Source organism: Hyperolius riggenbachi, chromosome 3 (genome assembly GCF_040937935.1).
Source record: "Hyperolius riggenbachi isolate aHypRig1 chromosome 3, aHypRig1.pri, whole genome shotgun sequence".
In the NCBI taxonomy this organism is placed as follows: Eukaryota; Metazoa; Chordata; class Amphibia; order Anura; family Hyperoliidae; genus Hyperolius; species Hyperolius riggenbachi.
This window is the reverse complement of record NC_090648.1, coordinates 334888239-334904312: the sequence shown is the minus strand read 5'-3', so window position 1 is coordinate 334904312 and position 16074 is coordinate 334888239. Positions and strand designations below refer to the sequence as shown.

The 16074-nt window shown below is 40.0% G+C and overlaps 1 protein-coding gene across 1 annotated transcript in view; it reads left to right on the top strand.

Moving 5' to 3' along the window:
* LOC137562326 (dynein axonemal heavy chain 3-like) overlaps positions 1–16074 on the top strand; it is a 1996682-nt gene that overhangs the window by 1773753 nt on the left and 206855 nt on the right. The window contains exons 66-67 of the mRNA XM_068273663.1: positions 4316–4494; positions 14177–14435. Coding sequence (XP_068129764.1) covers positions 4316–4494; positions 14177–14435 — 438 coding nt within the window. The remainder of the gene's footprint in view (positions 1–4315; positions 4495–14176; positions 14436–16074) is intronic.

Sequence of the window (16074 nt, the reverse complement as noted above, 5' to 3'; positions counted from 1 at the left end):
TTTAAGGATTTTTATTTTGTTTACATTACAATGTCTAGACTTACCATTAATCTTTTCACACTGTTAAGGAGACACTTTATACTAAGTATGAATTGTCAAATTATTTCCTTTTGTTTACATTAATCAACACAAAAAATAGGTACTTTGTTTATATGCTAAAAAAGAATGTTTTTAATGTGTTTCTTTTAGATTCTAATTTCTCCTAATTATTGGGGGAGGGGGATTGTACAGCCTGATATACACTCTTTTACTGCAAGTAAACCAATAGCATTTTTATTTTTGTATCAATGACAACAGAAATGGAAATGTTTATTTCTCTTTAGAAAAACATGTTTTCCGTAGTTACCTTCAAGTAAGTATTGTTTTTTAAGTATTGTTTTCTCAGATTGGTTTACTATTAATTTTGCAGTGATCTAGTTGTATATATTGTATAGGTCTTCCCAGAATTTTCCCTGTAAAATGTTGTAGCTGTAAGTAAATTAGCATATGGGAATTTGAAACATTATTTCACTGTCTTACATGGATAATACATAGTTTGAGGTGTCTAGTATGTTAAAAAAGTAAGCATATTGCGTAGGCGTTGCGTTCTTTTATGCTAGTTTTAAGTTTTGGGAAGTTTCTGGGAAACTTGGGTTTGACTATAACAATATGGATGCAGAAATGAGACCTGGTAACTCAAGAATTATATGCATTTTTCCTAAAGCTATTATTCTGTCTTTTATTAAGGTATCCTTACCAATTAGATCAGTGTTTTTTAATTACAGTCTTCAAGTACACCCAGCAAGAACTTTTAGTATGTTATTTATCTCCCAGTAGTTCAAACTGTGTAATTGTATCAGTAATTACCACTAAAGAGAAAACCAATTTCACCTAAAGAAGAAATTCATCTTATTTTCAAAATCCTAGGGCAGTTATATGAGAAACTGCAAGTTAAACACTTCAATTGATTTGTCACTAAGGGGCTGATTTAAAACACAAGAAATTTTAAAGTTTACCTGTAATGAATGCACAGTGATAAATCTACTGTTATGACTTCTGGAAGACAAAACTAAGCTGTTGTTTTTACAAAGATAACCTTCTGTTTCCTTTCAAACAGGCACTGGAAAACTATGATCATGTTAGTAGCTATTTTGTGCAATTTATCCAAGCTGCGCCTCTTGACTGTCCATGCGCTCAGTGCTACTGCTGAGTTAAATTGTCCTCTCTTATGTAATTTCAGCCAAGACAGCTGCTTTGTGTGTTGTCTAAAATCACATGATAAAGGGCAGAATTACTCACCTGGAGGTTTAGTAGTCACTACTAATTAGGGAGACAGCTAGAAGGATTGACTGAGATCATGTGCACAATCAGTTATCCTGTAATTCGATTACAACAGCTTTACCTTCACTTTAAAATATTGTAGATAGTCACTTACCTACATAATCCCACTTCGTAGTGACTATCCCTGTGAAACTCCAATAATGTCAGGCAGTTCTCTCAGATCTTCCCTGTAGTGGCCGGTAATGACCACAATTGTTGTCCCTCTTCTTCTTCTCTCACAGTGCTTAAAGGTATCTCATCCCCCACCAATGGCATCTTTATGTCAGGCACATTCTCTCCTCATGGTCCCCCTTAAAGTCAATCAACACCCCCCCCCCTTTCTAGTGACATCCATATCCATAGTGTCAGGAACTCCCTTTAAGTGTCCACTATAGTGTCAGGCAGCCTCACCTAACTACCATAGTGTCAGGTTGCTGGTGGCTGAAGGATTCCAGGAATCTATTTTAGGAGAAAACCATGTAATCATCATCACCTGAAGATTAGTATTCAGTGTCTTTCTGTCACTGTACCACTAAACATATAATGATAACACTGAGCAAGCAAGTGTTGTGGGAAAGAGTAATGGGAAAAGCAACATAGCTGTTCCAGCTAAAACGTGGAGTATCAATTTGTAAACTTGTAAATCCAAGTTGCTAAAAGGGTGATGGATATTATTTCAAAATATTTTTATCCAGTTTTCAGCTCTCTTTTCATGTTTTCCAGGAGCATAATTCTAAATTGACCACATAACATTTTGTTCACATTTTCTGCTCTCTACATAATCTTATTTTATTCTCCATTCAAATCATCTCTTGCCAAGCATGCTCTGGTGAGTAAAAATGGGCCAGTTATCTACTGTTGGGCATCCCGGACAATGGTGAATGTAGTCACAGTGTCCCCAGCTGGAGTCCCAAGCTGTACTTGCTTGTGGTTATCCCGATGTGTGGATACTACTTATTACAAATGGGCCTATGAACTTGTTTAAACTTGTTTTGCTTTTTAGCTGGATGCTTTTTAAATGCTGATTCCCTAACTCTGCTTTGTCATTTGAATGAAAAAAGCATAAAAAACAGAATGTTGCTTTATAAACAAAATAGTCAAATGATACAGCATTAAAAATACCGGATACTGAGAGAAGAATATGAGGGGGTAAATTATTTTGTAAGCTTCAAAATAATAAAATAATTGCACGTTTTTTTTTCTCTTTCTGAAAAAAACAAAGCTAAGGCTAAGATACAGTGTAAGGACATCTATACTGTATGTGTATTAAATGAAAAAAAGCTAAAATTGGATCAAGATTTTTCCAGTATTGCAATGCATTGCTGGTCACCTTAGATTTTGTAAATCAGACCTAAAGGGCCAGATTCCATTACAATTTTATCCTACCTTTTCTCCTAGGTGATATTTTCATATCTTATCAATACAATGCATTTAAAGCCACTGGCAAGCAAGGAAATACTCAGAATATTTTTGGTCGTACTTTTTCATTGACTTTTTGGTAGTTTTTTTTTCAGGTGTAGAGTGGTGAAAATTGTATCTAACCATCTATACAGAAGATGAAAAATGATCACCTAGGAGAAAAAGTGAATCGGATCAGGCCCAAGGTGCATTAACATAGTTGCTGAGTAGATCTCATTTATACAGGTCTAAACTTATTTTTTAAACTAAAGGCAAACTGTTAAATACACACATACAAAGTATATGGTATGTGAAGAGACCTGAATCATCGCTATGATCTCTCTTCCTGTTTGGAAACTCACAGTGTAAGCCTGGAAGCAATGTGATTCCCAGTATGAGAGCTACTGTTTAAGAATAAGAGATAACAGTAGAGGGACTATTATATTGGTACCAGCTGTATATAGAAATACATGACTACACAATGTTTGTGGAACAGCTGTAAGTAAACTAAAAGGCTGCATGCAGAGAGTTTGTCATTTAATCAGAAGAGATCAGTACAAACGGGGGTTGTACCCGGAATTGGTTTTGGCTCATACAGGTTCTGGAAGGAGGGGGGGGGGGATAATACTACCATACTACGGCACCAGCAGTCACACTTGGCAATCATCTGTCATCTCTAAGGAGAGGGGGGGCAGTGGGAGGCGAAGGTTCAGTAGTGATGACCCAGTTCTTCATGAAAGAAACCTGCGTTGATGGCTGACACTGCTGAGAATCCTGATTTGCTGACATCTGGCATCTGTCAGTGCTGGACAAGGTGTTCCAGTTCAAAAGATGTAGTAGTGTTTATTTCTGTGGTGGGTCCCGACTCCTGGGCAGCATTCAGCAGGGCTGATCATGATAATCCGGCTGTCACAGAAGCATCCGGCTTCAGTGCCCCTTACTCCCAGTTTAGTGGTGGGCATCAGGGAGGAGCTGAGCCAGAGGTGTCCCTCTGCAGTAGTGGATGGATGGTGCCAGCATCCAGCAAGGTCAAAGATTTCCCAATTAGCCTTGGTGTCTTCCTACCTCAGTGGAGCCCCGACCTGCTGGGTAGCAGCAGTGGACTCCTCAAGGCCTGTACCTGCACAGACAACGGACCCAGGCAGTGACAAGGCAGTAAAAACTCCAGGTCCCAAAATCCCCACAACCCGCACCAGCATCCCAGGCTATACCAGACCACACTGCATAACTTCAGGAGGGAAAACAAGGAAAAAGACAGAATCTTGTGGGCATGGCTGCCAATTAAAGGCAACATCTTCCTGAAGAGCAGTTTAACAGTTTAAATTTTGATCATTACAGAATAATATATTTTCTTTTAGTTAACCTTTTGTGTTCAAGAAAACATTTCATTGCTACTTCTAAAAACATATTCAGATCAAAAGAAAAGAGGAAAATATTCTCATTTGAATTGAATAAGTTACTTTTGGCAACAAAACATCTGGAACCCAAAAAGGTGACCTGTAGAACATGCTTTTGTGTATGAATATAGCCTAACCTGGATGAATGATGGGATATTTTGCTCATTGCACTCTTCAATAAACCTTGAAACCTTGTCATTGTTTCCTTTATGTTCCCTCAGGTTGCCAACCATTCCAGCGTGATATTCTTTGTTATCTCAGACCTGGAATACATTGATTCTATGTACCAGTACTCTCTGGCATGGTTCATTAACCTGTACCTAAATGCTATTAAGAACAGTGAATGCTCACAGAAGCTTCAAGAAAGGATATCTAATCTCAATGACTATTTCAAAAACAGGTATGGAAAATTGTTTAGCTCTATTTATTTAGACTTTATTTAGACTTATCTCAATTTATTTTTTATCCTGTGTTTTCTCCTAGAATATAATTTTTTATTTTCTTTATAAAATAATGTTTTGCTCTTTGCAACTGAAAAAGTACATGAAAAAGTACTATCAAAAATATATTGAGTGTTTTCTTTCTGGCTGGTGGCTTAAAGGCCATAGCCCACTAGCAGCGGTTTTGCAATGCTTGCCAATCACTAGGGAACATCAAAGCACTGCACCAATGGATCAATATGCAAGCGGGTCCACAGCAGTGTTGCAATTTTGCGATCGCTTTACAAGGCAAGTGAGGGCCTTTTTTTGACTGCTCCAGGAATCACAGAGAAATTCGCAGTGCTTCCGCGATTTGGAAATTGCAACTAATTTCCCAATCTATACCCCGGACTCTAGTGGGTGCCTGGCCTAATGGAATTTTATTGACAAGGTGTAAAAATATCCCCTGGGAGAAAATTCAAGAGATAAAGTGAATTCAATAGGGGACAAGACCCATATGCAATTAACTTTTTTTTTTCCTCCTAAGTGATATTTTCAAACTTGTCAATAAAATGCCTTTTAAACCACCAGCAAGCAAGAACATACTCTGAATCATTTTGATAGTACTTTTTCAACTGCTTTTTGTCCCTTTTTAAATTGCTGAAAAAATATTTTAAACAGAAGATGAAAAATTATCTCCAAGGAGAAATCTCAGGAGAAAAAGTTAATTGCATATTGCCCAAAGTGTGAAAACTCACAAACATTATCATACAATTCACATTTCAACACTTAAATATAAGTGGTAAACTTCTCTTATAACATCACAAAGTGAAATGTTGGGTTACCAAAAAGTACATACCATCACATCTAAGATGAAATATGACTGAGCTATTTGTGTGGTAGACACTAGATATATTGCCTTAACATTTTCACCTTCTCCAATCTTTTTCTGTATCCTCCCTGCTTTTATTATTCTCCTCTCACATTACTAGTCCTCTTACTTTTCTCTCCCATTCTCATTCATTCTTTTCCCCATTAACTCAATTTGTGCTTGTGTCTAGATGACTGGTGCAGCAAATGGATCTGTCATGCATTGTGAAAGATGGACTCCTTGTACACTACTTAAACTCAAGTGCTGGAGAGGAAGCTTAGCATACTTCCTGCCCAAAATTAAAAAACTGATTAGTACTTTGAGAGAGTCCTTCACAGTGAATGACAGCTCTCTCAATACTGCTGCATCTCCTACATGGATTTAATTAACACTCCTGTAGGTGGATGTAGAACTGGAACATTTCGCAGAAGACCCAATACTGAGGCTTAGCGATCCTATTGAAAATCATTATTGCTCTATTAAAGATTATTATTGCTCTTTGCACAACATGATTTAATTCCTGGAAAGCAGGCTTTTTTTAATATACCAATAAAAGAATGCATCTGGACAAGAAGCCAATCACAAATGAATTTAATAGGCATTTTCTTGGTGTCTCAAAGAAATAAAGTGGAAATATGCATACCGTTAGATATAGTCCTTTATTTACTGTGAAAGGTTACCAAACATTTCAGCCTGTTTTCAATTTTACTTGCCTGCTAGACTGTTGCTAGGATGATGTTTAAAGCAAGGACAGGACAGTCTCTCAGTATCATCTTCCTGCTTTACGTGCCAATAGTTACTGGAAAGGCTGAACAAATTTTCTTGTGTTTTCAGGCGTAAAAAAAGTCTAATGAGAGAAACTGTTCCCATGGACACTGTCTCTTCACTGCCTGTCTTTCCTGTATCTAAAGGGAAATGCCATATAAGAATGTAACAAGTATTGATTCCGCTTCACTTTCAATAACAAATGCTATATTTTTCCAGATTATAATTAAGCACATAGAAAGCAAGGCTCATTTAAAGAGGAATGTCAGGTTGTCTGCAGTGTTGCTCCATGACAGAGTGTAATTATCATTATTTTTATCACACATTTATAAGCAGCACTTTATAGAGTGTGGTAAAGTATGTCACTATCTGTTCATCAAAGGGGCTCACAATCTAATGTGCCTAGCAGAGTCATAATTCCATATCATAGTCCAATGTCAGTGTGGTAGTAAGCCAGTCAACCTATTAGTATGTTGTGGGGATTTAGGAGGAAACTAGAATGCTCCAGTAGAACATACAAACTCCATACAGATAGTGTCCTGGCCAAGAATCACACCAGAAACTCTAGCAACTGCAAGGTGAGAGTATTAGCCACTCAGCTATCCTTTTTAATTCTAAAGTACATAAATACAAATATGATACCCAAACTATATTATATTTATCCAAACGCATTAGATCCCATTCAAAACATGCAGAGTGATCTAACCTAAACAGCAGTACAAGAAAAAATCATTACAAAATGGCATAAGGATGGTGCAAAAAGTGATAACCAAATGCCTTTATTAGACAACAACTTTATTTGGTCCAAAAGCCATATCAAATCATAGTAGGGATGATGATCTGAATCTCACAAAATTCTTAAATTCTGTGTGTTGGCCTTTCTGAATTGAAATACAATAATACATGCGTATTTAAGAGTTTTGTAAATTTGTTTTTAAAAGAAAGCCTATGACACAGACTTTCCTGGTTAATTCAGGGTACCCTGAGGGTGGCAAAGCCCCCTCCGTCCTCCACAGCGTACCCTTTTCTAAGGTTATAGACAAGGTGCTTATCCCCACCTCCGGTGCCCGGGGGAGGGAGGCACTAGCTTAGGAGATATGTGCCCCTAGTGCTTGGTTTTAATGCTGGAGATGAAGAAAATATTGTATAGAATCAGATGAGAGGTTCTGTTTTTAGTGTTAGGAAATAGAGTAGCAAGTGGTTAGGTTTAAAAGCTAGATGTAATGCGTTAAGCATGAAGAAGTGGTTTTGGGTTAGGGATCAAGGAGTTATTTACTATTGTGGGTAGATTTGCACCAAAATTGCCAACAGAAGTGCTGTTTCAAAGTTAAAGTAGCAGAGTACCAGCATTTGCAATTTGCCAGTAGTCTTGCTATGTTTACATTTGCCCCTCCTTATCAGTAAAACTCTATATTTTGATTATGACACAATGCTTTGACATGAGGCGTGTAGCCAAATTAAATCATAAATCTAGGTCTGCTTTATTAGTGTGAAAAGGTGAAAGATTTATTTTGTCTTGACAAATGGAATAACAATTTAAAAAAAAAAGAAAAAAAAAAAAAAGAAAGCTGTATGTCACTACAGAATGGAGTAAAATCAATGAAACATTATGATGCTCCTTTCCAGATGTTGCATCATATTGATCATGTTAGTTCTATCAGTAAATGTAGTTTTTACATTACAGAACGTGACTTAATGTTTCTATCTTCCAGTTCTGAAAGTATAAATATATATATTATTATTATAATTTAGTATTTAGTATTATTATTTAGTATTTATATAGCGCCGACATCTTCCGCAGCGCTGTATAGAGTATATAGTCTTGTTACTAACTGTCCCTCAGAGGAGCTCACAATCTAGTCTCTACTATAGTCATAGGTCTATGTATGCATTGTGTATGTATCGTAGTCTAGGGCCAATTTTAGGGGGAAGTCAATTAACTTATCTGTATGTTTTTGGGATGTGAGAGGAAACCGGAGTACCCAGAGGAAACCTTTGCAGACACGGGGAGAACATACAAACTCCTTGCAGATGTTGACCTGGCTGGGATTCAAATCGGGGACCCAGCATTGAAAAGCGAGAGCGCTAACCACTATGCCACCGTGCCGCCCCGTATACAGTATTATCTGTACTTAAAGGGACTCCGAGCTCTAATTAAAATCAAAATCTGAACTTACCTTGGGTTTTCTCCAGCCCACCGTAGGTCGGGAGGTCCCTCGACGTCCATCTGGCTCTTCTCCCAGGGCTTGGTCAGAAATGGCTCCCGGCGTCACTGAGCCCGAGTGTCGGGCTCCTCTTCCTGAAAGGTTACGTCAGTTGTCACCACGCCGGCCGCCTCATGTCATCACAGTGGCCGACGTGACAGTACTGCGCATGCACAGTTTAATCGCGCATGCGCCATACTGTCACGTCAGCCTCCGTCATGACGACTGACATCAGCTTTCAGGAAGAGGAGCCCAACACTTGGGCCCAGTGTCGCCGGGAGCCGCCGGGGAGCCATTTCTGACCAGGCCCTAGGAGAAGAGCCAGATGGACGTCGAGGGACCTTCCGACCTACGGTGGGCTGGAGAAAGCCCCAGGTAAGTTCAGATTTCGATTTTAATTAGAGCTCGGAGTCCCTTTAAACAACAAATGCACATGTACATTCAGTCCATACATTTCCATTTTTTATTCATGAGGGTGGAGTAACATGGAGACAGAAAGTTGTTTACATTTGTTCAGCATTTGCACCATCTCCTTCCTCTGTCCACTGATGTGGTGCTTGACATTATTTTTAGTTTTGAAACTAGAAAAACACCTAGTTACTCGGCCCACTGTAGGGGTTGCAGATTAGGTTTTTAGAAAGAGATGTTTAATCAAACAGACATTTCAGAGTTCACAAAAAGCCCCTCAGAGAAAAATATCTCACTGCATTTATATGATTAATAATGTAAGTATATCCCCTTTAACACAGGGAGATAGGTAGTGGATGCTTCGTATCTACTGAAGTCAGCCTTTGTGATTCACCAACACCAGTCTGTAGTTCTGTAAAAGCTTTTTATGCACTTTTTATATTTTGTACAGTAAACAGGAAACAAAACATTAAAAAAAGAATTGGAACTGGATGGGCTACTCACTAAACCTAATATTAGGTATTCTTTGTTAAAAGGTCCAAACCTGAAGTTTGGTTCACAAAAAAAAAAGAAATGAACAGCACAGTTTACCCTATTAGTCAGCCCAGCACAGAGCATGTGCTCTTATGGATCAGACAGATTCCAGACTGAGCTAATCAGCCTTTTATTACCCTCCTGATCACACATTCAGGATGAACAGCAAATCCTGGTGTGGATTTCTTTCCACACATGAGCACTTGTCTCTGGGAGGTCACAAAATCCCAGAGTGCAGATGAGAGAAATCTGTGACATATATTATTCCTCTAATCAAACACACACCCCCCCCTTTCTCTCTCTCTCTCTCTCTCTCTCTCTCTCCCCTCTCTCTCTCTCTCTCCCCTCTCTCTCTCTCTCTCTCTCTCCCCTCTCTCTCTCTCCTCTCTCTCTCTCCTCTCTCTCTCTCTCTCTCTCTCGCACGCACACACACACCTTTTAGGAGGATTTGATGCACCAGTCTTATAAATACTTTCTTACCACTGAAATTACTACTAGGAGCAGCTCCAATGTTTGAATTACCATATAAAAATAAAGAAAGCAGGAACTGCTCTCACGGAAGTGAAAAAAAACAACCTTTCAGACATGGACGCTGCCCCTTCTTCTTATTACAACATTTCTCCTTTAAAAACATCACCAGCTGTGATGGGCCTAGCCAGGGAATGACCCATTTAATCCCCTGTTATACATAAAACACACTAAAGAGCTTTTGGGCACGTGTGAATATCAATAATAATTAGAAGTTCTTAATGTATAACGTATATGTTTGGCATAGCTTTCTTTAGCATTAGGTTATGATAAAAGTCAGTAAATGCATTGTATGTTAGCAACATCTCCACCTTCTATTTGCTTCATGCCCCCCATTAGATTAGTATCATACAATTCAGAGATCTCTGTCTCTCTATCATAGATACACATAGATACATAGAACTCCCCATCCTTTATTCATCTGGATATACCAACTGTACTACCTCACCTACACACAAGCTCACCAGTGTTGTGTCTGCTCCGGTGTACTGCAATATATTCCGATCCAAGCACCTTACAGCTCATCCTGCCCAGAATCTTACATCAAAAACCTTTTGTAACGATCGGTGTAACACAGAGAGGATCTGATTACCGGTGATCTGCAGTATCACAGAGAATGCAGATATATACCAGATTATTGATGATCTGCAGTATCACCGATAATCAGATATATCTCTAACCTCTGAACACCTGAGAGATAAGAGTGTTTTGGTGCAACAGTAATACTTTGAGGAGCGCACCTGGAAGGCAGGTGTAAGAGCAGGTAGGAATACTGCTTGGCAACTGGTTCCTTCCGTAGTCTGGACTCTCCCCGGGGAGGAGTCAGACAGTGAGTGGGAAGGACAGAACGTGAGTGACACTAATGGAGAAGTGTCACTGACAGATCTGTGAACTATCTCCTATCAGGAGAGATAGTTCTCGAGGTCGGACAAGCCAGGTCGTAACACATGGACAGATAAAGTACAGAGACAGGATGCAGATGCAGAATCCAGAGACTAGCCGAGTTTTGGCAACAGAGTATCAGAGAGACAAAGGTACAAAATCAGAGATCAGAAGAATGGTCAGGGAAGCAGAAGGTCATAACAAATAATCAACAATGTCTAAGCTAAGGTGTGAGTTCCTTGGCCATCAACACCTTTGGAAACTGGTCTAATAAACACAGATACAGACAAGGTCTGAGTGCTACCACGTAGTGATCGCAACGGCAGACAACCAGCAAATGCCCAGCCACCAGTATATATAGTTCAGCGCTCTCCAGCGCCTCCCCCAAGTGTTGGACCAATGGAAACTGTTTCTGGCGTCAGCTGACCAGCCTGGTCAGCTGATCCCCCACTGACTGGCATAAAGCTCTTCCTCTCAGCGCGCGCGCGCGTCCACCTAAACCTATGTGGACTGCAGCTCCCAGCCACACCAGAACTTTGCTGTGAAATGCCCGCTGCGCTGCACGCGGAATCCGCCGCTATGCCAGCAGTTCCTCCGCGTTCAGGCAGACACAAAGACGAGTGAGCACATGCATCAGTTGTCGCGCTGGACGTGGAATCCGCCGCCTTGCCAGAAGTGCATGCGGCGGTGGTTCCGCGTTTTCTCACACCTTTCCTAGATCAATTTTTATCTTTCTTTTGCTCTACATTAAATCCCTTTGTGATGTCCTTTCCAGATCTAAACAATATAAATGGTCACTCATCTGGAGATTATGGCCCTTATGCAATCCACTTTTTCTCCTGTGTTTTTTGTACTAGGTGATATTTTCACTTTGCCAATAAAATGCCTTTTCAGGTACCAGCAAACAAGAAAATACTGAAAAGTTTCAAGATTTGATAGGACGTTTTCATCTACTTTGGTACTTATTAAATTTTTAAGTGCTGAAAAGTTATTTTCAAAATTTGAAATAAACTACGTTTTAGGAAACAAACCAGGAGAAAAACGTACTGAATATGGGCCTACGTGAGATAAGTTGGCAGTTACAATTTAAGATTGATTCACACTAGGTCTGCTGCTGGACCATTTCCTTGAACTCATGGCAGCGTACCACCAGACATGTAGAATGGGCCCATGCTTTTCTATGGGATACAGGTTGGACCATTGCAATGCTGCATAAACATTATCGACCTTAACATTAATGAATAGTAAACTTGTCCAATGCGAGCCCTTTCACTGGACTGGATACAGCACATTGGGTACACAATGTGTACTGCTTCAGCTGGTCCATCATAGTGTGGACCAACCTTTATTTCACATTATCTTCAGTTGTGCGACAATGTACAGTATATTGTTTAGTAATGTGATTACAGTACCTGTTCATTAGAGCCCAAGGAAGCATTGCAGCAATGGCAAATGAGCTGCACTCTCATTGGCATTTAGAAGGAAAATGTATAGCTATTATGACAACTTCTAAAAGGTATGTGGAAAGCTGAAGCTAGACCATACGACTAGAGATGGCTCGAACCTCCGATTTTTGGTTTGCGAACTTTCGCGGAAGCTTCGGTTCGCGCTAACTTTCGCGAAACACAATAGACTTCAATGGGGAGGCGAACTTTAAAAACTAGAAACACTTATGCTGGCCAGAAAAGTAATGGAAAACATGTTTCAAGGGGTCTAACACCTCCAGGTGGCAGAGTGGGATACATGCCAAAAGTCTGAGAGAAAAATCTGGATTTGACGCAAATCAGCATTTTAAGGGCAAAAATCACATTGAATGCTAAATTGCAGGCCTAACGTACTTTAAAACATCTTGCATGTGTTTACATCAATCAGGGAGTGCAATTAGAGTACTGCTTCACACTGACACACCAAACTCACTGTGTAACGCACCGGAAACAGCTGTTTGCGTAGTGACGGCCGGGCTGGACTGGTGCGCAACATGGCCAGAGTGCAGGCCGTGGCAGTTTTCCAGCCCATATGGTCACCGGCTGTGGTAGCTCAATGATAGAACAACAGTGCTCTGTCCAGCTGATCAAATTTGCTCTGTCCACAATGTAGCAACGACATTATTATCTTCTTGTATGTAGGTAGGCATAGGTAGGAGTCCCAGTATAGGTAGGTAGGCATAGGTAGGTGTCCCAGTAGTTAGCTAGGCATAGGTAGGAGACCCAATATAGGTAGGTAGGAATAGGTAGGTGTCCCAGTATAGGTAGGTGCCTCAGTAGTTAGCTAGGCATAGGTAGAAGACCCAGTATAGGTAGGTAGGCATAGGTAGGAGTCCCAGTATAGGTAGGTAGGCATAGGTAGGAGTCCCAGTATAGGTAGGTAGGCATAGGTAGGTTCCTCAGTAGTTAGCTAGGCATAGGTAGGAGACCCAGTATAGGTAGGTAGGCATAGGTAGGTGTCCCAGTAGTTAGCTAGGCATAGGTAGGAGTCCCAGTATAGGTAGGTAGGCATATGTAGGTCCCCTAGTATAGGTAGGTAGGCATAGGTAGGTGTCCCCATATAGGTAAGTGCCCCAGTAGTTAGGTAGGCATAGGTAGGTGTCCCAGTATAGATAGTTAGGCAGGGCCTGGCTGGCACAGTAATAACAATTACCAAGGTCCAGCTGCAACAAATAGGGCTGTATAATGTCAGTGTCAGTGAGCAACACAAAAAAAAACACACCAGGAGAACATTAGCTCTCAAAAGAGCTGTTGAGGGGTGCTATTTTAGCAATAAGAATCAGCCAGGAGCAAGCTATAAAGCCAAGAGCCTAACTAATCTTTCCCTAGGAGAAACAGTCTGAAGCAGCTCGCCCTACTCTCACTATTGCAGGAACATGAGTGAGTGTAATGGCCGGCGGAGCCTGCCTTATATAAGGGGGGGGGAGTGGCTCCAGGACTGAGTGTAGCCTGATTGGCTACAATGTGCCTGCCGACTGTGATGTAGAGGGTCAAAGTTGACCCTAATGGAGCATTATGGGGCGAATCGAACTTCCGTGAAAGTTTGCCTTCGCCCGCGAACGCGAACCACCCAAAGTTCGTCTGTACCCGTCCGCCGGCGAACCGTTTGGGCCATCTCTACATACGACATAGATCTAAGTGTAAAGTCTAAAATATGTAACTGTAATGTACTGATTTACCCAGCGCTTGACACAGTCTCTTGGAGGCTGTCATTTTAATTATGGTGTTACCCATTGACAAAAAGTAGAAGTGATGTTCTTTAAGTCCAGTATTCAGTTACTATAAAGAGAAGATGACAAAGACAGTACTGCTCATGAAATAGAGATATCAGATAGACTCATGCTTGTTTTCAGAAATTACACACAGAATGATACTAGAAAAAAATGCCTTCAGTATAATAACACATAATAACACATATTGAGAAAATGAGTGGACCTTCACATGACATTCTAAATGTAACACCAATTTAATCTTTTTCTTTTTTTAGCATATATGAACATGTCTGCCGCTCCCTTTTTGAAAAGCACAAGTTGCTTTTTTCCTTTCTGCTGTGTGTGGGCTTACAGAGGAACAGAGGTATGGTCAGTAATGAAGAATGGCATTTTCTTCTCACTGGTGGAGTTGCACTAGAGATACCGCGACCCAACCCAGACCCCACATGGCTGAAGGACAAATTCTGGGGTGAAATTCTTCGACTCTCCACTTTAACAAGCTTCAGTGGACTGGATGATCATTTCTGCACAAACGTATGTAAATGTTGGTATTATTTGCATGTAGAAAAGAAAAAAAAATTTACAAAACCACATATGGCTAATATGTAAATAAGTTAAAAAATATTAGAGTGTTAAGAGCATGTCTAAAGCTGGACATGGACATCTGAGAACAGATAAATGTGAGGCTTGATTCAACCTCTAAAAAATATGAACATTCTGGATCATTAAAAAGATTTATTTACAAATAAAAAGAGAATATGGTGCACACAAACATAAGATATTTCCATTGCCAGCTTATCGTAGTAGTAGAGTGGTGGTCAAACAAGTTTCACCAACATTTCCATTCATAATGTTTGCTGCTAACAATGAACCTTATTCAATTCACTTTTTTTCCCTAACTTTTCTCCTAGGAGATCTTTTTGAATCTGTTAAATAACTTGTCAGCTCTCTGTAATTGAAAAACTGCAAAAAATAGGTGAACATAGGTGAAAAATGACTGTAAAAATAATTTTGAGTATCTTCTTACTTTTTGGTGGCTTAAAAATCATTTTACTTGATAAGGTGTGAAACTATCACTTAGCAGCCCCTTTGCACACTTGCACGCTGCATTGCATCACATTACTCTTCCCTGTTGCATCCCTGCTGCATGGACCATGCAAGTCTATGGAGACTAGCACACCTCACGCGTTGGGACGCAGTGTGCCGAAAGTATCCAAAATCGACTCAATACCAAAGCAAAGAGCATGCTGGGAACTGTAGTGCTTCTATGGAAGGGGAGGGGTATACTGTGGGCTGTGGTGCCTCTATGGGTGGGGGGTGCATGCTGGGAGCTGTTTGTTGTTTGCCCCTATGACTAGCACCTTAATTCTTACTGTCCCCCACCCTGGCCGACTTATTCACCCTGAACATTCACTCAGTCCTGGCTGCCCCCTCTATCCTTCCTTTCCTAACCCCAACCTGGATGATATCTACTCAACCTGACAACCTCTTCAGCTCTAACTGCTCTTCACCATCCTTATCCCCCCCCCCTCCTGTTGACCTCTCCCCCCTGACTGCCCCCTTAGTCCTGTCCCAATATATTCATACATATCCTCTGATGATACAGAAAAAAAACTTCTCTGCTGATTGCTGTAGTATTAAATTAAATAGATTGCACAAAAACTAAAAACACTTCCTATAAATTTAAGTAAATAAAAAAATAAAAAACCATGTAGACATGTAAAATAAAATGAGGAGATAACTGAGAGCCCAGTATTGTATGTTAATACACCAGGAGGTACAGAGGAAGTCAAGTGAAAATATACTCTCAAGTCAGGGTTACTCACAACTGACTGTTTGGGTCATCAATTTAGAGGTAAGTCCACCACTACCTTTCTTTTTAACCAGTTTTAATACATTTTATACTTGTTGGTGCCTCTGTTACATTAATTTTGCTACGTAGACAGGTAATTTAACTTGCACACTGAGATTCTTTTAAGCCAAGCTAAGTACCTCGCTTCACTAAAACATTTTTGATTTGATATTTTAGATAAGATCTTTTTTTGTTATTTTATAATGTATATTTATATAACACAAACTTTGATTTGACTGCATATTTGTTGGACTGAGTCATGTCTCATGCTGAGACTGAAAGTTGCCTTCTACAGAAGTGTCCTATTGAATTCACAGTTTG